The 26,924-nt window shown below is 44.4% G+C and overlaps 2 protein-coding genes across 2 annotated transcripts in view; one reads left to right on the top strand and one right to left on the bottom strand.

Moving 5' to 3' along the window:
* Window positions 1-26,924, top strand: part of LOC307126546 (uncharacterized protein) — a gene marked incomplete at its 5' end in the record, with an annotated part of 1,586,879 nt that overhangs the window by 1,049,248 nt on the left and 510,707 nt on the right. The gene's annotated exons all lie outside the window — the stretch shown is intronic.
* Window positions 22,454-23,600, bottom strand: LOC307126304 (uncharacterized protein; the record flags this gene model as incomplete). The annotated part of the gene is made up of 3 exons (XM_079816767.1): window positions 23,468-23,600; window positions 22,821-22,928; window positions 22,454-22,587 (listed from the first exon to the last, which is right to left on the bottom strand). Exons 1-3 carry the CDS (start codon window positions 23,595-23,597, stop codon window positions 22,454-22,456), a joined length of 372 nt encoding a protein of 123 aa, XP_079672893.1. The 5' UTR covers window positions 23,598-23,600.

Here is a 26,924-nt window from a genome sequence, read left to right on the forward strand (position 1 = left end):
CTTTTGATCGCTGTAGCGCCCCCGTCAGGCCGATCGGGGCGGGCTTCGGTGACGTCAGTAGTCGTTGTGAGTACTACCAGCCCTGCAAGTTTCAAGTCTCTACGACGTACGGTTTGGTCTGCCCGATCAGTTTTAGCTGGAGAATGATGCATCATGGGAAAATGAACAGTTACAATAGGGTTTCAGCCTGACACCTGACTTTGATTGGATTTTACTACCCCTTACTATCAATATTTTGACATTTGGGCTCGCGATTCTGCCTAACGACCTATGTTTCCGAACTTCTGACGCTGGTTTCGTCTCGATCGGACTAGCGGTTTCGAAGATATCGGCAAAAATGTTTTAAGCGCTAAATTACAACGGTGCACAAACCATACGGCGAAACCTGGCAAGTGTGGTATCGTTGGACTCGGCAACGATTCAGGAGTCTAAGGAGATGAGTCTCGTGAAAATAAGTCAACCACACCCAAAGTTCTGAGCATTTTAAAAAAAAAATCTCCACTAGGTGGCGTTGTTTCGAAACTTGTCAGGCTACTTTGGGGTATCGTGGTGATGACCCATACCGAGTTTTGCAACAATCCGTTCATGCGTTGATAAAATACAGCATTTTAGCACATAATTCAAGATGGCCGACAGCCAAAATGGCCGATATGGTGAAATTGGATATCCGTCGACTCGGCATGACGTCCCGAATCTAACGAGGCCCCTTTTATGATTTTTGGACAGACGGTTCAGCAAAGAAAAGCTAAAATAGCCATTTTTTGTATCTCCAGACCAGTAGGTGGCACAGCGCCGAAACGCTGCATGTAGCCTCGAGTCATGCTTATGATGACATGTACCAAGTTTGGTTTGAACACGATAAAGCGTTGCGGAGATATTGCCTTAAGTGTGTTTTTGCAAACGTTATGTAAAATTTGTTCGCGCGTTTATCAAAAACGATTAGACGAATCAACTTGATTTGCAAGATTTTTTGTCAATATTGTCTGAAGATGATCTGGTTAAATTTTCGTGCAAATCGGATGAACCGTCTAGGACGAGTTCGCAAAAGTAGGTCTTCCGGTTAATTGAAAATGGCGGGGAAATATCCAAGATGGAAAATGACGTCATAGGGTGCAATCGAATTGGCACGAGCTCAGAAATTAGAGGAAAAAGGAATTTCGTTTCTAGCCCTTACGGTTCAAAAGTTATTAGCATAAACATGAGTACACATTTGGACAGGTGGTGGCGCTAGAGGGAATGAGATAGAGACACCAAAATTGCCATGGTGACATACCAGACCGTCCTCTATTAGTGTGCCAAATTTCACAACTTTTTACCATACGGTTCTATGGGCTGCCATAGACTCCCATGGCGGAAGAAAAAAAGACGGGAACGGTTTCAATAGGTGCCTTCGCACCTTTGGTGCTTGGCCCCTAATAAAAAGGGCATAAAAAGGGTCTAAAAAGGCCTATAAAAAAAAGACTATAGGGTCTGAGCACTTGATTTTTGAGCTGCTGGTTGCAAAAACTTTATCAAGCCTGGTGACATGTGCATCGGAGAGGTCAAAGGTCAAATTTTGCCTTTTCAGCTCATTTATCATGGAAAAGTGGTGTTTTTTTTTTTTTACCTTTTAAACTGGTATGCCTCTACTGATGGGCCGATCTCCGTCAAAGTTTGCACGCGTCTTTACAATAATGCGACGCACATGCTCAGCCGATTTGGTGAAGTTCTGCGCAGTGCAGGCAATTTTTAGTCATTTAAATGTCATTTCGCATAGGATAATATAGAGCATTTTTTTCACCTTTATAACAGTTAAAGCGCCACGGCAGCCATAAAAGTCTGCAAGCCTCTTTAGGGTCACGTGACGCATGCGCACGCGTGATTTTGTGAAGCTGTATGCAAATCAGGCAGGAAGAGGGCCGCTTTCAGGCATTTAATGGGATTTTCCATAGAAATACATCATTGTGACCCCTTTTTAACCGTTATAGCGCCACCAAGTGGCCAATCGCCACGTCCTTTTTCATGCGGCCACAGAACGAGCTCTTACATATGCGTGCTGAGTTTGGTGAAAATACCTCGTTCCGTTCACGAGTTATAGCCAATTTAGTAAAAGTGGCTCCCCCCCCTTCCAACGTTTTGGCAGCCCTTAGGGACCGTGAACCCAAATTTCCACTTTTTTTTAATAACCTTTGACAATCCGACTCCAGAGAATCTCGCTGCGCTGGTTTGGTTCCGGTCGGGCCAATAACCTAGGACTAGTTCACAAAAGTAGGTTTTGCAAAAAATCCCAAATAGCCGAAATTTTTCCCACTCTGACGAGCAAATCCGAGGCATGCATTTTGTCCGCCTTGAGCCAAGGATTCCAGCGATTTAAGGCACTCGAGGCTACGCCTTACGGTTGAGGAGTTATGAGCCGTTTCGTACTTTTGATCGCCGTTTGGTACTTTTGATCGCTGTAGCGCCCCCGTCAGGCCGATCGGGGCGGGCTTCGGTGACGTCAGTAGTCGTTGTGAGTACTACCAGCCCTGCAAGTTTCAAGTCTCTACGACGTACGGTTTGGTCTGCCCGATCAGTTTTAGCTGGAGAATGATGCATCATGGGAAAATGAACAGTTACAATAGGGTTTCAGCCTGACACCTGACTTTGATTGGATTTTACTACCCCTTACTATCAATATTTTGACATTTGGGCTCGCGATTCTGCCTAACGACCTATGTTTCCGAACTTCTGACGCTGGTTTCGTCTCGATCGGACTAGCGGTTTCGAAGATATCGGCAAAAATGTTTTAAGCGCTAAATTACAACGGTGCACAAACCATACGGCGAAACCTGGCAAGTGTGGTATCGTTGGACTCGGCAACGATTCAGGAGTCTAAGGAGATGAGTCTCGTGAAAATAAGTCAACCACACCCAAAGTTCTGAGCATTTTAAAAAAAAAATCTCCACTAGGTGGCGTTGTTTCGAAACTTGTCAGGCTACTTTGGGGTATCGTGGTGATGACCCATACCGAGTTTTGCAACAATCCGTTCATGCGTTGATAAAATACAGCATTTTAGCACATAATTCAAGATGGCCGACAGCCAAAATGGCCGATATGGTGAAATTGGATATCCGTCGACTCGGCATGACGTCCCGAATCTAACGAGGCCCCTTTTATGATTTTTGGACAGACGGTTCAGCAAAGAAAAGCTAAAATAGCCATTTTTTGTATCTCCAGACCAGTAGGTGGCACAGCGCCGAAACGCTGCATGTAGCCTCGAGTCATGCTTATGATGACATGTACCAAGTTTGGTTTGAACACGATAAAGCGTTGCGGAGATATTGCCTTAAGTGTGTTTTTGCAAACGTTATGTAAAATTTGTTCGCGCGTTTATCAAAAACGATTAGACGAATCAACTTGATTTGCAAGATTTTTTGTCAATATTGTCTGAAGATGATCTGGTTAAATTTTCGTGCAAATCGGATGAACCGTCTAGGACGAGTTCGCAAAAGTAGGTCTTCCGGTTAATTGAAAATGGCGGGGAAATATCCAAGATGGAAAATGACGTCATAGGGTGCAATCGAATTGGCACGAGCTCAGAAATTAGAGGAAAAAGGAATTTCGTTTCTAGCCCTTACGGTTCAAAAGTTATTAGCATAAACATGAGTACACATTTGGACAGGTGGTGGCGCTAGAGGGAATGAGATAGAGACACCAAAATTGCCATGGTGACATACCAGACCGTCCTCTATTAGTGTGCCAAATTTCACAACTTTTTACCATACGGTTCTATGGGCTGCCATAGACTCCCATGGCGGAAGAAAAAAAGACGGGAACGGTTTCAATAGGTGCCTTCGCACCTTTGGTGCTTGGCCCCTAATAAAAAGGGCATAAAAAGGGTCTAAAAAGGCCTATAAAAAAAAGACTATAGGGTCTGAGCACTTGATTTTTGAGCTGCTGGTTGCAAAAACTTTATCAAGCCTGGTGACATGTGCATCGGAGAGGTCAAAGGTCAAATTTTGCCTTTTCAGCTCATTTATCATGGAAAAGTGGTGTTTTTTTTTTTTTACCTTTTAAACTGGTATGCCTCTACTGATGGGCCGATCTCCGTCAAAGTTTGCACGCGTCTTTACAATAATGCGACGCACATGCTCAGCCGATTTGGTGAAGTTCTGCGCAGTGCAGGCAATTTTTAGTCATTTAAATGTCATTTCGCATAGGATAATATAGAGCATTTTTTTCACCTTTATAACAGTTAAAGCGCCACGGCAGCCATAAAAGTCTGCAAGCCTCTTTAGGGTCACGTGACGCATGCGCACGCGTGATTTTGTGAAGCTGTATGCAAATCAGGCAGGAAGAGGGCCGCTTTCAGGCATTTAATGGGATTTTCCATAGAAATACATCATTGTGACCCCTTTTTAACCGTTATAGCGCCACCAAGTGGCCAATCGCCACGTCCTTTTTCATGCGGCCACAGAACGAGCTCTTACATATGCGTGCTGAGTTTGGTGAAAATACCTCGTTCCGTTCACGAGTTATAGCCAATTTAGTAAAAGTGGCTCCCCCCCCTTCCAACGTTTTGGCAGCCCTTAGGGACCGTGAACCCAAATTTCCACTTTTTTTAATAACCTTTGACAATCCGACTCCAGAGAATCTCGCTGCGCTGTTTGGTTCCGGTCGGGCCAATAACCTAGGACTAGTTCACAAAAGTAGGTTTTGCAAAAATCCCAAATAGCCGAAATTTTTCCCACTCTGACGAGCAAATCCGAGGCATGCATTTTGTCCGCCTTGAGCCAAGGATTCCAGCGATTTAAGGCACTCGAGGCTACGCCTTACGGTTGAGGAGTTATGAGCCGTTTCGTACTTTTGATCGCCGTTTGGTACTTTTGATCGCTGTAGCGCCCCCGTCAGGCCGATCGGGGCGGGCTTCGGTGACGTCAGTAGTCGTTGTGAGGTACTACCAGCCCTGCAAGTTTCAAGTCTCTACGACTTACGGTTTGGTCTGCCCGATCAGTTTTAGCTGGAGAATGATGCATCATGGGAAAATGAACAGTTACAATAGGGTTTCAGCCTGACACCTGACTTTGATTGGATTTTACTACCCCTTACTATCAATATTTTGACATTTGGGCTCGCGATTCTGCCTAACGACCTATGTTTCCGAACTTCTGACGCTGGTTTCGTCTCGATCGACTAGCGGTTTCGAAGATAATCGGCAAAATGTTTTAAGCGCTAAATTACAACGGTGCACAAACCATACGGCGAAACCTGGCAAGTGTGGTATCGTTGGACTCGGCAACGATTCAGGAGTCTAAGGAGATGAGTCTCGTGAAAATAAGTCAACCACACCCAAAGTTCTGAGCATTTTAAAAAAAAAATCTCCACTAGGTGGCGTTGTTTCGAAACTTGTCAGGCTACTTTGGGTATCGTGGTGATGACCCATACCGAGTTTTGCAACAATCCGTTCATGCGTTGATAAAATACAGCATTTTAGCACATAATTCAAGATGGCCGACAGCCAAAATGGCGATATGGTGAAATTGGATATCCGTCGACTCGGCATGACGTCCCGAATCTAACGAGGCCCCTTTTATGATTTTTGGACAGACGGTTCAGCAAAGAAAAGCTAAAATAGCCATTTTTTGTATCTCCAGACCAGTAGGTGGCACAGCGCCGAAACGCTGCATGTAGCCTCGAGTCATGCTTATGATGACATGTACCAAGTTTGGTTTGAACACGATAAAGCGTTGCGGAGATATTGCCTTAAGTGTGTTTTTGCAAACGTTATGTAAAATTTGTTCGCGCGTTTATCAAAAACGATTAGACGAATCAACTTGATTTGCAAGATTTTTTGTCAATATTGTCTGAAGATGATCTGGTTAAATTTTCGTGCAAATCGGATGAACCGTCTAGGACGAGTTCGCAAAGTAGGTCTTCCGGTTAATTGAAAATGGCGGGGAAATATCCAAGATGGAAAATGACGTCATAGGGTGCAATCGAATTGGCACGAGCTCAGAAATTAGAGGAAAAAGGAATTTCGTTTCTAGCCCTTACGGTTCAAAAGTTATTAGCATAAACATGAGTACACATTTGGACAGGTGGTGGCGCTAGAGGGAATGAGATAGAGACACCAAAATTGCCATGGTGACATACCAGACCGTCCTCTATTAGGTGTGCCAAATTTCACAACTTTTTACCATACGGTTCTATGGGCTGCCATAGACTCCCATGGCGGAAGAAAAAAAGACGGGAACGGTTTCAATAGGTGCCTTCGCACCTTTGGTGCTTGGCCCCTAATAAAAAGGGCATAAAAAGGGTCTAAAAAGGCCTATAAAAAAAGACTATAGGGTCTGAGCACTTGATTTTTGAGCTGCTGGTTGCAAAAACTTATCAAGCCTGGTGACTGTGCATCGGAGAGGTCAAAGGTCAAATTTTGCCTTTTCAGCTCATTTATCATGGAAAAGTGGTGTTTTTTTTTTTTACCTTTTAAACTGGTATGCCTCTACTGATGGGCCGATCTCCGTCAAAGTTTGCACGCGTCTTTACAATAATGCGACGCACATGCTCAGCCGATTTGGTGAAGTTCTGCGCAGTGCAGGCAATTTTTAGTCATTAAATGTCATTTCGGCATAGGATAATATAGAGCATTTTTTTTCACCTTATAACAGTTAAAGCGCCACGGCAGCCATAAAAGTCTGCAAGCCTCTTTAGGGTCACGTGACGCATGCGCACGCGTGATTTTGTGAAGCTGTATGCAAATCAGGCAGGAAGAGGGCCGCTTTCAGGCATTTAATGGGATTTTCCATAGAAATACATCATTGTGACCCCTTTTTAACCGTTATAGCGCACCAAGTGGCCAATCGCCACGTCCTTTTTCATGCGGCCACAGAACGAGCTCTTACATATGCGTGCTGAGTTTGGTGAAAATACCTCGTTCCGTTCACGAGTTATAGCCAATTTAGTAAAAGTGGCTCCCCCCCCTTCCAACGTTTTGGCAGCCCTTAGGGACCGTGACCCAAATTTCCACTTTTTTTTAATAACCTTTGACAATCCGACTCCAGAGAATCTCGCTGCGCTGGTTTGGTTCCGGTCGGGCCAATAACCTAGGACTAGTTCACAAAAGTAGGTTTTGCAAAAAATCCCAAATAGCCGAAATTTTTCCCACTCTGACGAGCAAATCCGAGGCATGCATTTTGTCCGCCTTGAGCCAAGGATTCCAGCGATTTAAGGCACTCGAGGCTACGCCTTACGGTTGAGGAGTTATGAGCCGTTTCGTACTTTTGATCGCCGTTTGGTACTTTTGATCGCTGTAGCGCCCCCGTCAGGCCGATCGGGGCGGGCTTCGGTGACGTCAGTAGTCGTTGTGAGTACTACCAGCCCTGCAAGTTTCAAGTCTCTACGACTTACGGTTTGGTCTGCCCGATCAGTTTTAGCTGGAGAATGATGCATCATGGGAAAATGAACAGTTACAATAGGGTTTCAGCCTGACACCTGACTTTGATTGGATTTTACTACCCCTTACTATCAATATTTTGACATTTGGGCTCGCGATTCTGCCTAACGACCTATGTTTCCGAACTTCTGACGCTGGTTTCGTCTCGATCGGACTAGCGGTTTCGAAGATATCGGCAAAAATGTTTTAAGCGCTAAATTACAACGGTGCACAAACCATACGGCGAAACCTGGCAAGTGTGGTATCGTTGGACTCGGCAACGATTCAGGAGTCTAAGGAGATGAGTCTCGTGAAAATAAGTCAACCACACCCAAAGTTCTGAGCATTTTAAAAAAAAAATCTCCACTAGGTGGCGTTGTTTCGAAACTTGTCAGGCTACTTTGGGGTATCGTGGTGATGACCCATACCGAGTTTTGCAACAATCCGTTCATGCGTTGATAAAATACAGCATTTTAGCACATAATTCAAGATGGCCGACAGCCAAAATGGCCGATATGGTGAAATTGGATATCCGTCGACTCGGCATGACGTCCCGAATCTAACGAGGCCCCTTTTATGATTTTTGGACAGACGGTTCAGCAAAGAAAAGCTAAAATAGCCATTTTTTGTATCTCCAGACCAGTAGGTGGCACAGCGCCGAAACGCTGCATGTAGCCTCGAGTCATGCTTATGATGACATGTACCAAGTTTGGTTTGAACACGATAAAGCGTTGCGGAGATATTGCCTTAAGTGTGTTTTTGCAAACGTTATGTAAAATTTGTTCGCGCGTTTATCAAAAACGATTAGACGAATCAACTTGATTTGCAAGATTTTTTGTCAATATTGTCTGAAGATGATCTGGTTAAATTTTCGTGCAAATCGGATGAACCGTCTAGGACGAGTTCGCAAAAGTAGGTCTTCCGGTTAATTGAAAATGGCGGGGAAATATCCAAGATGGAAAATGACGTCATAGGGTGCAATCGAATTGGCACGAGCTCAGAAATTAGAGGAAAAAGGAATTTCGTTTCTAGCCCTTACGGTTCAAAAGTTATTAGCATAAACATGAGTACACATTTGGACAGGTGGTGGCGCTAGAGGGAATGAGATAGAGACACCAAAATTGCCATGGTGACATACCAGACCGTCCTCTATTAGTGTGCCAAATTTCACAACTTTTTACCATACGGTTCTATGGGCTGCCATAGACTCCCATGGCGGAAGAAAAAAAGACGGGAACGGTTTCAATAGGTGCCTTCGCACCTTTGGTGCTTGGCCCCTAATAAAAAGGGCATAAAAAGGGTCTAAAAAGGCCTATAAAAAAAAGACTATAGGGTCTGAGCACTTGATTTTTGAGCTGCTGGTTGCAAAAACTTTATCAAGCCTGGTGACATGTGCATCGGAGAGGTCAAAGGTCAAATTTTGCCTTTTCAGCTCATTTATCATGGAAAAGTGGTGTTTTTTTTTTTTTACCTTTTAAACTGGTATGCCTCTACTGATGGGCCGATCTCCGTCAAAGTTTGCACGCGTCTTTACAATAATGCGACGCACATGCTCAGCCGATTTGGTGAAGTTCTGCGCAGTGCAGGCAATTTTTAGTCATTTAAATGTCATTTCGCATAGGATAATATAGAGCATTTTTTTCACCTTTATAACAGTTAAAGCGCCACGGCAGCCATAAAAGTCTGCAAGCCTCTTTAGGGTCACGTGACGCATGCGCACGCGTGATTTTGTGAAGCTGTATGCAAATCAGGCAGGAAGAGGGCCGCTTTCAGGCATTTAATGGGATTTTCCATAGAAATACATCATTGTGACCCCTTTTTAACCGTTATAGCGCCACCAAGTGGCCAATCGCCACGTCCTTTTTCATGCGGCCACAGAACGAGCTCTTACATATGCGTGCTGAGTTTGGTGAAAATACCTCGTTCCGTTCACGAGTTATAGCCAATTTAGTAAAAGTGGCTCCCCCCCCTTCCAACGTTTTGGCAGCCCTTAGGGACCGTGAACCCAAATTTCCACTTTTTTTTAATAACCTTTGACAATCCGACTCCAGAGAATCTCGCTGCGCTGGTTTGGTTCCGGTCGGGCCAATAACCTAGGACTAGTTCACAAAAGTAGGTTTTGCAAAAAATCCCAAATAGCCGAAATTTTTCCCACTCTGACGAGCAAATCCGAGGCATGCATTTTGTCCGCCTTGAGCCAAGGATTCCAGCGATTTAAGGCACTCGAGGCTACGCCTTACGGTTGAGGAGTTATGAGCCGTTTCGTACTTTTGATCGCCGTTTGGTACTTTTGATCGCTGTAGCGCCCCCGTCAGGCCGATCGGGGCGGGCTTCGGTGACGTCAGTAGTCGTTGTGAGTACTACCAGCCCTGCAAGTTTCAAGTCTCTACGACGTACGGTTTGGTCTGCCCGATCAGTTTTAGCTGGAGAATGATGCATCATGGGAAAATGAACAGTTACAATAGGGTTTCAGCCTGACACCTGACTTTGATTGGATTTTACTACCCCTTACTATCAATATTTTGACATTTGGGCTCGCGATTCTGCCTAACGACCTATGTTTCCGAACTTCTGACGCTGGTTTCGTCTCGATCGGACTAGCGGTTTCGAAGATATCGGCAAAAATGTTTTAAGCGCTAAATTACAACGGTGCACAAACCATACGGCGAAACCTGGCAAGTGTGGTATCGTTGGACTCGGCAACGATTCAGGAGTCTAAGGAGATGAGTCTCGTGAAAATAAGTCAACCACACCCAAAGTTCTGAGCATTTTAAAAAAAAAATCTCCACTAGGTGGCGTTGTTTCGAAACTTGTCAGGCTACTTTGGGGTATCGTGGTGATGACCCATACCGAGTTTTGCAACAATCCGTTCATGCGTTGATAAAATACAGCATTTTAGCACATAATTCAAGATGGCCGACAGCCAAAATGGCCGATATGGTGAAATTGGATATCCGTCGACTCGGCATGACGTCCCGAATCTAACGAGGCCCCTTTTATGATTTTTGGACAGACGGTTCAGCAAAGAAAAGCTAAAATAGCCATTTTTTGTATCTCCAGACCAGTAGGTGGCACAGCGCCGAAACGCTGCATGTAGCCTCGAGTCATGCTTATGATGACATGTACCAAGTTTGGTTTGAACACGATAAAGCGTTGCGGAGATATTGCCTTAAGTGTGTTTTTGCAAACGTTATGTAAAATTTGTTCGCGCGTTTATCAAAAACGATTAGACGAATCAACTTGATTTGCAAGATTTTTTGTCAATATTGTCTGAAGATGATCTGGTTAAATTTTCGTGCAAATCGGATGAACCGTCTAGGACGAGTTCGCAAAAGTAGGTCTTCCGGTTAATTGAAAATGGCGGGGAAATATCCAAGATGGAAAATGACGTCATAGGGTGCAATCGAATTGGCACGAGCTCAGAAATTAGAGGAAAAAGGAATTTCGTTTCTAGCCCTTACGGTTCAAAAGTTATTAGCATAAACATGAGTACACATTTGGACAGGTGGTGGCGCTAGAGGGAATGAGATAGAGACACCAAAATTGCCATGGTGACATACCAGACCGTCCTCTATTAGTGTGCCAAATTTCACAACTTTTTACCATACGGTTCTATGGGCTGCCATAGACTCCCATGGCGGAAGAAAAAAAGACGGGAACGGTTTCAATAGGTGCCTTCGCACCTTTGGTGCTTGGCCCCTAATAAAAAGGGCATAAAAAGGGTCTAAAAAGGCCTATAAAAAAAAGACTATAGGGTCTGAGCACTTGATTTTTGAGCTGCTGGTTGCAAAAACTTTATCAAGCCTGGTGACATGTGCATCGGAGAGGTCAAAGGTCAAATTTTGCCTTTTCAGCTCATTTATCATGGAAAAGTGGTGTTTTTTTTTTTTTACCTTTTAAACTGGTATGCCTCTACTGATGGGCCGATCTCCGTCAAAGTTTGCACGCGTCTTTACAATAATGCGACGCACATGCTCAGCCGATTTGGTGAAGTTCTGCGCAGTGCAGGCAATTTTTAGTCATTTAAATGTCATTTCGCATAGGATAATATAGAGCATTTTTTTCACCTTTATAACAGTTAAAGCGCCACGGCAGCCATAAAAGTCTGCAAGCCTCTTTAGGGTCACGTGACGCATGCGCACGCGTGATTTTGTGAAGCTGTATGCAAATCAGGCAGGAAGAGGGCCGCTTTCAGGCATTTAATGGGATTTTCCATAGAAATACATCATTGTGACCCCTTTTTAACCGTTATAGCGCCACCAAGTGGCCAATCGCCACGTCCTTTTTCATGCGGCCACAGAACGAGCTCTTACATATGCGTGCTGAGTTTGGTGAAAATACCTCGTTCCGTTCACGAGTTATAGCCAATTTAGTAAAAGTGGCTCCCCCCCCTTCCAACGTTTTGGCAGCCCTTAGGGACCGTGAACCCAAATTTCCACTTTTTTTTAATAACCTTTGACAATCCGACTCCAGAGAATCTCGCTGCGCTGGTTTGGTTCCGGTCGGGCCAATAACCTAGGACTAGTTCACAAAAGTAGGTTTTGCAAAAAATCCCAAATAGCCGAAATTTTTCCCACTCTGACGAGCAAATCCGAGGCATGCATTTTGTCCGCCTTGAGCCAAGGATTCCAGCGATTTAAGGCACTCGAGGCTACGCCTTACGGTTGAGGAGTTATGAGCCGTTTCGTACTTTTGATCGCCGTTTGGTACTTTTGATCGCTGTAGCGCCCCCGTCAGGCCGATCGGGGCGGGCTTCGGTGACGTCAGTAGTCGTTGTGAGTACTACCAGCCCTGCAAGTTTCAAGTCTCTACGACGTACGGTTTGGTCTGCCCGATCAGTTTTAGCTGGAGAATGATGCATCATGGGAAAATGAACAGTTACAATAGGGTTTCAGCCTGACACCTGACTTTGATTGGATTTTACTACCCCTTACTATCAATATTTTGACATTTGGGCTCGCGATTCTGCCTAACGACCTATGTTTCCGAACTTCTGACGCTGGTTTCGTCTCGATCGGACTAGCGGTTTCGAAGATATCGGCAAAAATGTTTTAAGCGCTAAATTACAACGGTGCACAAACCATACGGCGAAACCTGGCAAGTGTGGTATCGTTGGACTCGGCAACGATTCAGGAGTCTAAGGAGATGAGTCTCGTGAAAATAAGTCAACCACACCCAAAGTTCTGAGCATTTTAAAAAAAAAATCTCCACTAGGTGGCGTTGTTTCGAAACTTGTCAGGCTACTTTGGGGTATCGTGGTGATGACCCATACCGAGTTTTGCAACAATCCGTTCATGCGTTGATAAAATACAGCATTTTAGCACATAATTCAAGATGGCCGACAGCCAAAATGGCCGATATGGTGAAATTGGATATCCGTCGACTCGGCATGACGTCCCGAATCTAACGAGGCCCCTTTTATGATTTTTGGACAGACGGTTCAGCAAAGAAAAGCTAAAATAGCCATTTTTTGTATCTCCAGACCAGTAGGTGGCACAGCGCCGAAACGCTGCATGTAGCCTCGAGTCATGCTTATGATGACATGTACCAAGTTTGGTTTGAACACGATAAAGCGTTGCGGAGATATTGCCTTAAGTGTGTTTTTGCAAACGTTATGTAAAATTTGTTCGCGCGTTTATCAAAAACGATTAGACGAATCAACTTGATTTGCAAGATTTTTTGTCAATATTGTCTGAAGATGATCTGGTTAAATTTTCGTGCAAATCGGATGAACCGTCTAGGACGAGTTCGCAAAAGTAGGTCTTCCGGTTAATTGAAAATGGCGGGGAAATATCCAAGATGGAAAATGACGTCATAGGGTGCAATCGAATTGGCACGAGCTCAGAAATTAGAGGAAAAAGGAATTTCGTTTCTAGCCCTTACGGTTCAAAAGTTATTAGCATAAACATGAGTACACATTTGGACAGGTGGTGGCGCTAGAGGGAATGAGATAGAGACACCAAAATTGCCATGGTGACATACCAGACCGTCCTCTATTAGTGTGCCAAATTTCACAACTTTTTACCATACGGTTCTATGGGCTGCCATAGACTCCCATGGCGGAAGAAAAAAAGACGGGAACGGTTTCAATAGGTGCCTTCGCACCTTTGGTGCTTGGCCCCTAATAAAAAGGGCATAAAAAGGGTCTAAAAAGGCCTATAAAAAAAAGACTATAGGGTCTGAGCACTTGATTTTTGAGCTGCTGGTTGCAAAAACTTTATCAAGCCTGGTGACATGTGCATCGGAGAGGTCAAAGGTCAAATTTTGCCTTTTCAGCTCATTTATCATGGAAAAGTGGTGTTTTTTTTTTTTTACCTTTTAAACTGGTATGCCTCTACTGATGGGCCGATCTCCGTCAAAGTTTGCACGCGTCTTTACAATAATGCGACGCACATGCTCAGCCGATTTGGTGAAGTTCTGCGCAGTGCAGGCAATTTTTAGTCATTTAAATGTCATTTCGCATAGGATAATATAGAGCATTTTTTTCACCTTTATAACAGTTAAAGCGCCACGGCAGCCATAAAAGTCTGCAAGCCTCTTTAGGGTCACGTGACGCATGCGCACGCGTGATTTTGTGAAGCTGTATGCAAATCAGGCAGGAAGAGGGCCGCTTTCAGGCATTTAATGGGATTTTCCATAGAAATACATCATTGTGACCCCTTTTTAACCGTTATAGCGCCACCAAGTGGCCAATCGCCACGTCCTTTTTCATGCGGCCACAGAACGAGCTCTTACATATGCGTGCTGAGTTTGGTGAAAATACCTCGTTCCGTTCACGAGTTATAGCCAATTTAGTAAAAGTGGCTCCCCCCCCTTCCAACGTTTTGGCAGCCCTTAGGGACCGTGAACCCAAATTTCCACTTTTTTTTAATAACCTTTGACAATCCGACTCCAGAGAATCTCGCTGCGCTGGTTTGGTTCCGGTCGGGCCAATAACCTAGGACTAGTTCACAAAAGTAGGTTTTGCAAAAAATCCCAAATAGCCGAAATTTTTCCCACTCTGACGAGCAAATCCGAGGCATGCATTTTGTCCGCCTTGAGCCAAGGATTCCAGCGATTTAAGGCACTCGAGGCTACGCCTTACGGTTGAGGAGTTATGAGCCGTTTCGTACTTTTGATCGCCGTTTGGTACTTTTGATCGCTGTAGCGCCCCCGTCAGGCCGATCGGGGCGGGCTTCGGTGACGTCAGTAGTCGTTGTGAGTACTACCAGCCCTGCAAGTTTCAAGTCTCTACGACGTACGGTTTGGTCTGCCCGATCAGTTTTAGCTGGAGAATGATGCATCATGGGAAAATGAACAGTTACAATAGGGTTTCAGCCTGACACCTGACTTTGATTGGATTTTACTACCCCTTACTATCAATATTTTGACATTTGGGCTCGCGATTCTGCCTAACGACCTATGTTTCCGAACTTCTGACGCTGGTTTCGTCTCGATCGGACTAGCGGTTTCGAAGATATCGGCAAAAATGTTTTAAGCGCTAAATTACAACGGTGCACAAACCATACGGCGAAACCTGGCAAGTGTGGTATCGTTGGACTCGGCAACGATTCAGGAGTCTAAGGAGATGAGTCTCGTGAAAATAAGTCAACCACACCCAAAGTTCTGAGCATTTTAAAAAAAAAATCTCCACTAGGTGGCGTTGTTTCGAAACTTGTCAGGCTACTTTGGGGTATCGTGGTGATGACCCATACCGAGTTTTGCAACAATCCGTTCATGCGTTGATAAAATACAGCATTTTAGCACATAATTCAAGATGGCCGACAGCCAAAATGGCCGATATGGTGAAATTGGATATCCGTCGACTCGGCATGACGTCCCGAATCTAACGAGGCCCCTTTTATGATTTTTGGACAGACGGTTCAGCAAAGAAAAGCTAAAATAGCCATTTTTTGTATCTCCAGACCAGTAGGTGGCACAGCGCCGAAACGCTGCATGTAGCCTCGAGTCATGCTTATGATGACATGTACCAAGTTTGGTTTGAACACGATAAAGCGTTGCGGAGATATTGCCTTAAGTGTGTTTTTGCAAACGTTATGTAAAATTTGTTCGCGCGTTTATCAAAAACGATTAGACGAATCAACTTGATTTGCAAGATTTTTTGTCAATATTGTCTGAAGATGATCTGGTTAAATTTTCGTGCAAATCGGATGAACCGTCTAGGACGAGTTCGCAAAAGTAGGTCTTCCGGTTAATTGAAAATGGCGGGGAAATATCCAAGATGGAAAATGACGTCATAGGGTGCAATCGAATTGGCACGAGCTCAGAAATTAGAGGAAAAAGGAATTTCGTTTCTAGCCCTTACGGTTCAAAAGTTATTAGCATAAACATGAGTACACATTTGGACAGGTGGTGGCGCTAGAGGGAATGAGATAGAGACACCAAAATTGCCATGGTGACATACCAGACCGTCCTCTATTAGTGTGCCAAATTTCACAACTTTTTACCATACGGTTCTATGGGCTGCCATAGACTCCCATGGCGGAAGAAAAAAAGACGGGAACGGTTTCAATAGGTGCCTTCGCACCTTTGGTGCTTGGCCCCTAATAAAAAGGGCATAAAAAGGGTCTAAAAAGGCCTATAAAAAAAAGACTATAGGGTCTGAGCACTTGATTTTTGAGCTGCTGGTTGCAAAAACTTTATCAAGCCTGGTGACATGTGCATCGGAGAGGTCAAAGGTCAAATTTTGCCTTTTCAGCTCATTTATCATGGAAAAGTGGTGTTTTTTTTTTTTTACCTTTTAAACTGGTATGCCTCTACTGATGGGCCGATCTCCGTCAAAGTTTGCACGCGTCTTTACAATAATGCGACGCACATGCTCAGCCGATTTGGTGAAGTTCTGCGCAGTGCAGGCAATTTTTAGTCATTTAAATGTCATTTCGCATAGGATAATATAGAGCATTTTTTTCACCTTTATAACAGTTAAAGCGCCACGGCAGCCATAAAAGTCTGCAAGCCTCTTTAGGGTCACGTGACGCATGCGCACGCGTGATTTTGTGAAGCTGTATGCAAATCAGGCAGGAAGAGGGCCGCTTTCAGGCATTTAATGGGATTTTCCATAGAAATACATCATTGTGACCCCTTTTTAACCGTTATAGCGCCACCAAGTGGCCAATCGCCACGTCCTTTTTCATGCGGCCACAGAACGAGCTCTTACATATGCGTGCTGAGTTTGGTGAAAATACCTCGTTCCGTTCACGAGTTATAGCCAATTTAGTAAAAGTGGCTCCCCCCCCTTCCAACGTTTTGGCAGCCCTTAGGGACCGTGAACCCAAATTTCCACTTTTTTTTAATAACCTTTGACAATCCGACTCCAGAGAATCTCGCTGCGCTGGTTTGGTTCCGGTCGGGCCAATAACCTAGGACTAGTTCACAAAAGTAGGTTTTGCAAAAAATCCCAAATAGCCGAAATTTTTCCCACTCTGACGAGCAAATCCGAGGCATGCATTTTGTCCGCCTTGAGCCAAGGATTCCAGCGATTTAAGGCACTCGAGGCTACGCCTTACGGTTGAGGAGTTATGAGCCGTTTCGTACTTTTGATCGCCGTTTGGTACTTTTGATCGCTGTAGCGCCCCCGTCAGGCCGATCGGGGCGGGCTTCGGTGACGTCAGTAGTCGTTGTGAGTACTACCAGCCCTGCAAGTTTCAAGTCTCTACGACGTACGGTTTGGTCTGCCCGATCAGTTTTAGCTGGAGAATGATGCATCATGGGAAAATGAACAGTTACAATAGGGTTTCAGCCTGACACCTGACTTTGATTGGATTTTACTACCCCTTACTATCAATATTTTGACATTTGGGCTCGCGATTCTGCCTAACGACCTATGTTTCCGAACTTCTGACGCTGGTTTCGTCTCGATCGGACTAGCGGTTTCGAAGATATCGGCAAAAATGTTTTAAGCGCTAAATTACAACGGTGCACAAACCATACGGCGAAACCTGGCAAGTGTGGTATCGTTGGACTCGGCAACGATTCAGGAGTCTAAGGAGATGAGTCTCGTGAAAATAAGTCAACCACACCCAAAGTTCTGAGCATTTTAAAAAAAAAATCTCCACTAGGTGGCGTTGTTTCGAAACTTGTCAGGCTACTTTGGGGTATCGTGGTGATGACCCATACCGAGTTTTGCAACAATCCGTTCATGCGTTGATAAAATACAGCATTTTAGCACATAATTCAAGATGGCCGACAGCCAAAATGGCCGATATGGTGAAATTGGATATCCGTCGACTCGGCATGACGTCCCGAATCTAACGAGGCCCCTTTTATGATTTTTGGACAGACGGTTCAGCAAAGAAAAGCTAAAATAGCCATTTTTTGTATCTCCAGACCAGTAGGTGGCACAGCGCCGAAACGCTGCATGTAGCCTCGAGTCATGCTTATGATGACATGTACCAAGTTTGGTTTGAACACGATAAAGCGTTGCGGAGATATTGCCTTAAGTGTGTTTTTGCAAACGTTATGTAAAATTTGTTCGCGCGTTTATCAAAAACGATTAGACGAATCAACTTGATTTGCAAGATTTTTTGTCAATATTGTCTGAAGATGATCTGGTTAAATTTTCGTGCAAATCGGATGAACCGTCTAGGACGAGTTCGCAAAAGTAGGTCTTCCGGTTAATTGAAAATGGCGGGGAAATATCCAAGATGGAAAATGACGTCATAGGGTGCAATCGAATTGGCACGAGCTCAGAAATTAGAGGAAAAAGGAATTTCGTTTCTAGCCCTTACGGTTCAAAAGTTATTAGCATAAACATGAGTACACATTTGGACAGGTGGTGGCGCTAGAGGGAATGAGATAGAGACACCAAAATTGCCATGGTGACATACCAGACCGTCCTCTATTAGTGTGCCAAATTTCACAACTTTTTACCATACGGTTCTATGGGCTGCCATAGACTCCCATGGCGGAAGAAAAAAAGACGGGAACGGTTTCAATAGGTGCCTTCGCACCTTTGGTGCTTGGCCCCTAATAAAAAGGGCATAAAAAGGGTCTAAAAAGGCCTATAAAAAAAAGACTATAGGGTCTGAGCACTTGATTTTTGAGCTGCTGGTTGCAAAAACTTTATCAAGCCTGGTGACATGTGCATCGGAGAGGTCAAAGGTCAAATTTTGCCTTTTCAGCTCATTTATCATGGAAAAGTGGTGTTTTTTTTTTTTTACCTTTTAAACTGGTATGCCTCTACTGATGGGCCGATCTCCGTCAAAGTTTGCACGCGTCTTTACAATAATGCGACGCACATGCTCAGCCGATTTGGTGAAGTTCTGCGCAGTGCAGGCAATTTTTAGTCATTTAAATGTCATTTCGCATAGGATAATATAGAGCATTTTTTTCACCTTTATAACAGTTAAAGCGCCACGGCAGCCATAAAAGTCTGCAAGCCTCTTTAGGGTCACGTGACGCATGCGCACGCGTGATTTTGTGAAGCTGTATGCAAATCAGGCAGGAAGAGGGCCGCTTTCAGGCATTTAATGGGATTTTCCATAGAAATACATCATTGTGACCCCTTTTTAACCGTTATAGCGCCACCAAGTGGCCAATCGCCACGTCCTTTTTCATGCGGCCACAGAACGAGCTCTTACATATGCGTGCTGAGTTTGGTGAAAATACCTCGTTCCGTTCACGAGTTATAGCCAATTTAGTAAAAGTGGCTCCCCCCCCTTCCAACGTTTTGGCAGCCCTTAGGGACCGTGAACCCAAATTTCCACTTTTTTTTAATAACCTTTGACAATCCGACTCCAGAGAATCTCGCTGCGCTGGTTTGGTTCCGGTCGGGCCAATAACCTAGGACTAGTTCACAAAAGTAGGTTTTGCAAAAAATCCCAAATAGCCGAAATTTTTCCCACTCTGACGAGCAAATCCGAGGCATGCATTTTGTCCGCCTTGAGCCAAGGATTCCAGCGATTTAAGGCACTCGAGGCTACGCCTTATGTGGCGTTCACACCGGACGCGATTCGCGCGAATAATTCGCGCTAATCGCGCGAAGGTGGACGCGTGTACATTTTGAGTTTACTCGCGCGAATCGCGCGTGAAATTCGCGCGAATCGCGCGTGAAATTCGCGTGTGACAACTACACAACAGACGCGAATTCGCGTCATGGGAGGGGCTTCTGCCCTATATGAGCCTATAGCCAGCTCGTCTCGGTCACTTGAGGTCTTTTTTGTAAAATATAATACTATTAACGTGTGACAAAACGTAGTTTAAATACTTTTTCAGTCGGTAATATAGTTGTTTAAAGCTTAAATCTGTGATTAATTTATAAAAAGAGTGCCTATTTAAGCATTTTGCCTAGCGTTTTCGGAGTTGTGAGATCCAGGCAATCAGCGGCGTTCCACGCGCGTTTACCCGGCGAGACCCGCCTTTCCTCGGCTAGTCTCTCTCACATTTGCCGCTGGCTCCTGCTCTTTTTTTCTGCTCCAGTCTCGTTCTGAAATGGCTGACATAGATTTTGTTGAGAGGGTAGCTGCGCTATATTTGATGTGGAAGGCTGAAAAGCGGCGTAGACTCGTTCGGCGCCGTGTCTGGGTCCATCAGATCCTCCAGAAGCGCACCCAGCTCGGTGAGTTTCATCAACTCCTCCAGGAGCTGCGACTGGATGACGGCCGCTTTCAGCAGTACTTCCGACTGAGCCGGTCCCAGTTTGATGACCTGTTGTCCCGTGTCGGTGAGAGGATTTCCCTCCAGGATACCAACTACAGGCGCTGCATTCCACCTGCAGAGCGCCTGTCCATCTGTCTCCGGTCAGTAAATCATTTAATATTCTGTGTGATTACAAGTAACGTTAAATAATGACTGATGAGAACATATAATTATTATACATGTTATATGTTATATAACAGAATATATAGTCTCTCATATATTCTGAACACACAGTTCTCAATATAGCACTTTAATATGAATTTTTAATGAAAATGGTTGTTTAAAAATACTATATTATATTATAGTAAAATTACTCTAGTAAATACTAGTGTTTTTGAATCGTACTATAGTAAATATAATACAGTAAATTAACAAAGTGTAGTAAATACTATAATATACTACAATTTACTGTAGTACCTTTACTATAGGATGGTTCAAAAACACAATAGTATTTTCTAGAGTAATTGTACTATAATATACTATAGTATTTTTTCATGGTTATTGAAATGAGAAATGTTATTAAATTTTGAAATATTGAAATACAACAGTCAAAGTGAATTTTGAATTATGCAGGTAATTGCTATATTATAATATTGAATAATAGTTTGTTTTTGCAATGTAGCAAGCAAATCAGAGCAAATGCAAAGTTAAGGGCATTTAGCAAGCTTGTTTAACTGTAAAAAAAACCCCTCAAAAACCCCAGTATTGTATCAGTATTATACATTTATATTTGCTAATATGAAATTGCAATTTTCATTTATAACAATGTTTATTTTATTTAATTTTTTTCTCTCTCTCTCAGATATCTTGCCACTGGAGACTCCTTCCGGACCATTGCCAGCAGCTTCCGCGTTGGTGTCTCCACTGTCTGCCAGGTTGTCCCAGATGTGGTGACTGCAATCTGGGACTGCTTGGTGGACGAGTTCATGGCTGTGCCCTCCACGGATGAATGGCGGTCAATCGCAGAGGGCTTCGAGGAGAGGTGGAACTTCCCCCTCTGCTGTGGAGCACTGGACGGCAAGCACGTCCTCATCAAGGCCCCCCCCAACACCGGCTCCCAGTTCCACAACTACAAGGGAACTTTTTCTTTAGTTCTCCTTGCAGTTGTGGATTCCAAGTACTGTTTTAGGGTCATTGATGTCGGGGGATATGGGCGGACGAGTGATGGTGGAACTCTGGCCAACTCCGCCTTTGGCCAGGCACTCCGTGGTGGCACCCTCCATCTGCCACCTGACCATCCTCTTCCAGGAGCGGACCACAGAGGACCCCAGCCCCATGTCTTTGTGGCAGATGAGGCCTTTCCCCTCAGGAAAAACCTCATGAGGCCATTCCCTGGGCGCACCCTTCCCCGAGAGAAACGAGTTTTTAATTACCGTCTCTCCAGAGCCCGGCTGGTGGTGGAGAACGCCTTCGGGATCCTGTCCTCTCAGTGGAGGATGTATCGTCGCCTCATAGAGGTTCAGCCTGATGTTGTGGAGCGCTGTGTGAAGGCGACGTGCATCCTCCACAATTTCATGCGGCGATCTGCTGAGGCACCTGCTGTGAGTGGGGGGGTGCAAGGTGCAGAGGACTCGCTGCAGAGTCTTGGTCGGGTTGCCGCAAACTATTCTGCCAGAGAGGCCATCCGGGTCAGGGACAGCTTCATGGCTCACTTTTCAGCCGAGGGAGCAGTCGCATGGCAACCGACTGAATAGTTGTGTATATATTTCTTTTTTCTTTTGTACTATATTTTAAATCACATCTTTTTATCCTCTCTTGTAAATATTGTTATCTTTTTTCTTTTATCTTGTAAATCACCCATCAGTTGTTGTTCGTTTTCAAATGATAAATGGAGCCAGCCTCCAAAAAGCATACCTGTCTCGTTGCTGCATTCTCATTACACTACACCACAACACTGTTCCAATAACAAATAACAAATTTTTACTATACTATTGTGAGTGTATTTGCAATAGGATATAATTAGAATTAATGTACAAATGTTTGCCATACGTATTCTAGTCTAAACATAGAAATAATATTTATGTAACAACTATACATTATGATTTACTATGTTGTGCACAAAGTAACATCCCAAAACCTTTGTTCATTATATAAAACATTTATTTATACAAAATTAATCAAATAAAATAAACAATATATTAAAAAAATATACAAAGAACATTTAAAACTATTTACAATTAACATGCAGGAATAAAAAGGATCTTGCTTGGAAGAGGGAAGAGTGAGGGACAAAGTGAAGGAGAGGAGAAAGGAGAGAATGTCTGGTTCATTCCCTGCAGAGATTTCTGCCTCTTAAAAATTACTGACTGGGTTCCAAATGTTCCAAATTAAGCAGAACTGTGCTGCTTTCATAAATTAATTTATGAATTTGAAATTTGACGAAATCTTTCGTCTGAGGCGGTAACCTCTGCAGGGAAGGGACCAGACTTAAGAGGAAGAGCTCATCCTCTGAGCGTGGAGGCGGCGCTGGAGCCACAGGGTCCTGAGGGCTTCCAGGAGCTGCCGCTCCACCTCTGAAGGCTGCTCCCTGCGCCTTCTCTGGGCTCTTCCTCTTGGTGGCACTGTATCAAATGATAACATTTTGTACATTGAGAAGGCAGAAAATGATAGAACTACGGGTGCTTACAGTAGATATAATATACACATATTTATAAACACTCAATTTTTTAATGCCATATATTTTATCTGTCACAGATTCTCCTAAAATTATACATCCCCAGAAAAGGATTAAACTACGAGTGCTTACAGTATATATAATATGCATCTAAACATGGACATTATTGCCTGTACACACCTGTGGGTACAGCAGCAGATGCTGAAGGGCCAGCAGGGGAAGAAGCAGCAGCAGCAGGTTCTGGCAGAGGGGACCCAGCCTCACTGCCATCAAAAGAGCCCATCGGCTCTGTTATGACAAAAATTAAATATATTTTACAACATTACACACATTGCACGTTACACGAGTTAGAGAATTTTTTTTTTTAGACCTTTCATCATAAAAATACAACAACATATATGCCCTGCTGTGTTGCTTCACTTGTCAACACACCTGTCTCTGAGTACCCTGCTGCTGCTGCTGTCTCGCCCTGGTTCTCATCAGGGTGGTCGTACCCTGCGGCCTGATTCTCCTCATCCCCCCTCTCCATATTTCCACTTGTCTCCCGTGGGGAGACGAAGGGGTCGAGGAAAGACAGGACCGCAGAGTACTTCCACTTTTTTCCTGACCCTGCTGCTGACCCACTCCTCTTATCCATCTCTTTTCTCCTCTCCTTCAAATATGTGTCCCTGAGACCCTTCCACCTCTTTCTGCACAATTCATCTGAATAAAGCAAATCAACTCAGCGGGAAAGTATTTGTAAAGTACAGCGAATGTGACTGCTTTATCTAGCTTGTAGTCTCGATGTATAGCTCAAATTGAGTAAAGGACGTTTTTTTACAACTTACCAGACTGTCCGACCTCCTCACTCACTTTCTTCCAAGCAAGATCCTTTTTATTCCTGTTCCTGTAATGATAGGAGGACGTATCGTACAGCTCCGGGTACCCACACACAGCCACGATAATCTTGTCCTCCATTGTTGTTCGGATTTCTGCCTCCGCTTGTAAATGCGTCACTACTAGAGCAAGCTTGTGATTGGTCAACGCGGCGCGAATTTCCGCCAGAGTTCAGATTTTTCAACTTGAGCGATTCGCGCGAATGAGGCGGCGAGATTCGCGCGATTCGCGCGATTGAGGCGGCGAGAAGGACGCGACTTGAGCGTTTTGAACGCGCGATTCGCGTGAATCGCGCGTTCAAAACGCTCAAGTCGCGTCCTTCTCGCCGCCTCAATCGCGCGAATCGCGCGAATCTCGCCGCCTCATTCGCGCGAATCGCGCCGCAGAATGCCATTTCGCGTCTCTGCATTGACTTAACATGTAAATCACTCGCGCGAATCGCGTCCGGTGTGAACGCACCATTACGGTTGAGGAGTTATGAGCCGTTTCGTACTTTTGATCGCCGTTTGGTACTTTTGATCGCTGTAGCGCCCCCGTCAGGCCGATCGGGGCGGGCTTCGGTGACGTCAGTAGTCGTTGTGAGTACTACCAGCCCTGCAAGTTTCAAGTCTCTACGACGTACGGTTTGGTCTGCCCGATCAGTTTTAGCTGGAGAATGATGCATCATGGGAAAATGAACAGTTACAATAGGGTTTCAGCCTGACACCTGACTTTGATTGGATTTTACTACCCCTTACTATCAATATTTTGACATTTGGGCTCGCGATTCTGCCTAACGACCTATGTTTCCGAACTTCTGACGCTGGTTTCGTCTCGATCGGACTAGCGGTTTCGAAGATATCGGCAAAAATGTTTTAAGCGCTAAATTACAACGGTGCACAAACCATACGGCGAAACCTGGCAAGTGTGGTATCGTTGGACTCGGCAACGATTCAGGAGTCTAAGGAGATGAGTCTCGTGAAAATAAGTCAACCACACCCAAAGTTCTGAGCATTTTAAAAAAAAAATCTCCACTAGGTGGCGTTGTTTCGAAACTTGTCAGGCTACTTTGGGGTATCGTGGTGATGACCCATACCGAGTTTTGCAACAATCCGTTCATGCGTTGATAAAATACAGCATTTTAGCACATAATTCAAGATGGCCGACAGCCAAAATGGCCGATATGGTGAAATTGGATATCCGTCGACTCGGCATGACGTCCCGAATCTAACGAGGCCCCTTTTATGATTTTTGGACAGACGGTTCAGCAAAGAAAAGCTAAAATAGCCATTTTTTGTATCTCCAGACCAGTAGGTGGCACAGCGCCGAAACGCTGCATGTAGCCTCGAGTCATGCTTATGATGACATGTACCAAGTTTGGTTTGAACACGATAAAGCGTTGCGGAGATATTGCCTTAAGTGTGTTTTTGCAAACGTTATGTAAAATTTGTTCGCGCGTTTATCAAAAACGATTAGACGAATCAACTTGATTTGCAAGATTTTTTGTCAATATTGTCTGAAGATGATCTGGTTAAATTTTCGTGCAAATCGGATGAACCGTCTAGGACGAGTTCGCAAAAGTAGGTCTTCCGGTTAATTGAAAATGGCGGGGAAATATCCAAGATGGAAAATGACGTCATAGGGTGCAATCGAATTGGCACGAGCTCAGAAATTAGAGGAAAAAGGAATTTCGTTTCTAGCCCTTACGGTTCAAAAGTTATTAGCATAAACATGAGTACACATTTGGACAGGTGGTGGCGCTAGAGGGAATGAGATAGAGACACCAAAATTGCCATGGTGACATACCAGACCGTCCTCTATTAGTGTGCCAAATTTCACAACTTTTTACCATACGGTTCTATGGGCTGCCATAGACTCCCATGGCGGAAGAAAAAAAGACGGGAACGGTTTCAATAGGTGCCTTCGCACCTTTGGTGCTTGGCCCCTAATAAAAAGGGCATAAAAAGGGTCTAAAAAGGCCTATAAAAAAAAGACTATAGGGTCTGAGCACTTGATTTTTGAGCTGCTGGTTGCAAAAACTTTATCAAGCCTGGTGACATGTGCATCGGAGAGGTCAAAGGTCAAATTTTGCCTTTTCAGCTCATTTATCATGGAAAAGTGGTGTTTTTTTTTTTTTACCTTTTAAACTGGTATGCCTCTACTGATGGGCCGATCTCCGTCAAAGTTTGCACGCGTCTTTACAATAATGCGACGCACATGCTCAGCCGATTTGGTGAAGTTCTGCGCAGTGCAGGCAATTTTTAGTCATTTAAATGTCATTTCGCATAGGATAATATAGAGCATTTTTTTCACCTTTATAACAGTTAAAGCGCCACGGCAGCCATAAAAGTCTGCAAGCCTCTTTAGGGTCACGTGACGCATGCGCACGCGTGATTTTGTGAAGCTGTATGCAAATCAGGCAGGAAGAGGGCCGCTTTCAGGCATTTAATGGGATTTTCCATAGAAATACATCATTGTGACCCCTTTTTAACCGTTATAGCGCCACCAAGTGGCCAATCGCCACGTCCTTTTTCATGCGGCCACAGAACGAGCTCTTACATATGCGTGCTGAGTTTGGTGAAAATACCTCGTTCCGTTCACGAGTTATAGCCAATTTAGTAAAAGTGGCTCCCCCCCCTTCCAACGTTTTGGCAGCCCTTAGGGACCGTGAACCCAAATTTCCACTTTTTTTTAATAACCTTTGACAATCCGACTCCAGAGAATCTCGCTGCGCTGGTTTGGTTCCGGTCGGGCCAATAACCTAGGACTAGTTCACAAAAGTAGGTTTTGCAAAAAATCCCAAATAGCCGAAATTTTTCCCACTCTGACGAGCAAATCCGAGGCATGCATTTTGTCCGCCTTGAGCCAAGGATTCCAGCGATTTAAGGCACTCGAGGCTACGCCTTACGGTTGAGGAGTTATGAGCCGTTTCGTACTTTTGATCGCCGTTTGGTACTTTTGATCGCTGTAGCGCCCCCGTCAGGCCGATCGGGGCGGGCTTCGGTGACGTCAGTAGTCGTTGTGAGTACTACCAGCCCTGCAAGTTTCAAGTCTCTACGACTTACGGTTTGGTCTGCCCGATCAGTTTTAGCTGGAGAATGATGCATCATGGGAAAATGAACAGTTACAATAGGGTTTCAGCCTGACACCTGACTTTGATTGGATTTTACTACCCCTTACTATCAATATTTTGACATTTGGGCTCGCGATTCTGCCTAACGACCTATGTTTCCGAACTTCTGACGCTGGTTTCGTCTCGATCGGACTAGCGGTTTCGAAGATATCGGCAAAAATGTTTTAAGCGCTAAATTACAACGGTGCACAAACCATACGGCGAAACCTGGCAAGTGTGGTATCGTTGGACTCGGCAACGATTCAGGAGTCTAAGGAGATGAGTCTCGTGAAAATAAGTCAACCACACCCAAAGTT

Source organism: Gobio gobio (assembly GCF_949357685.1).
Source record: "Gobio gobio genome assembly, chromosome: 5".
NCBI lineage: Eukaryota > Metazoa > Chordata > Actinopteri > Cypriniformes > Gobionidae > Gobio > Gobio gobio.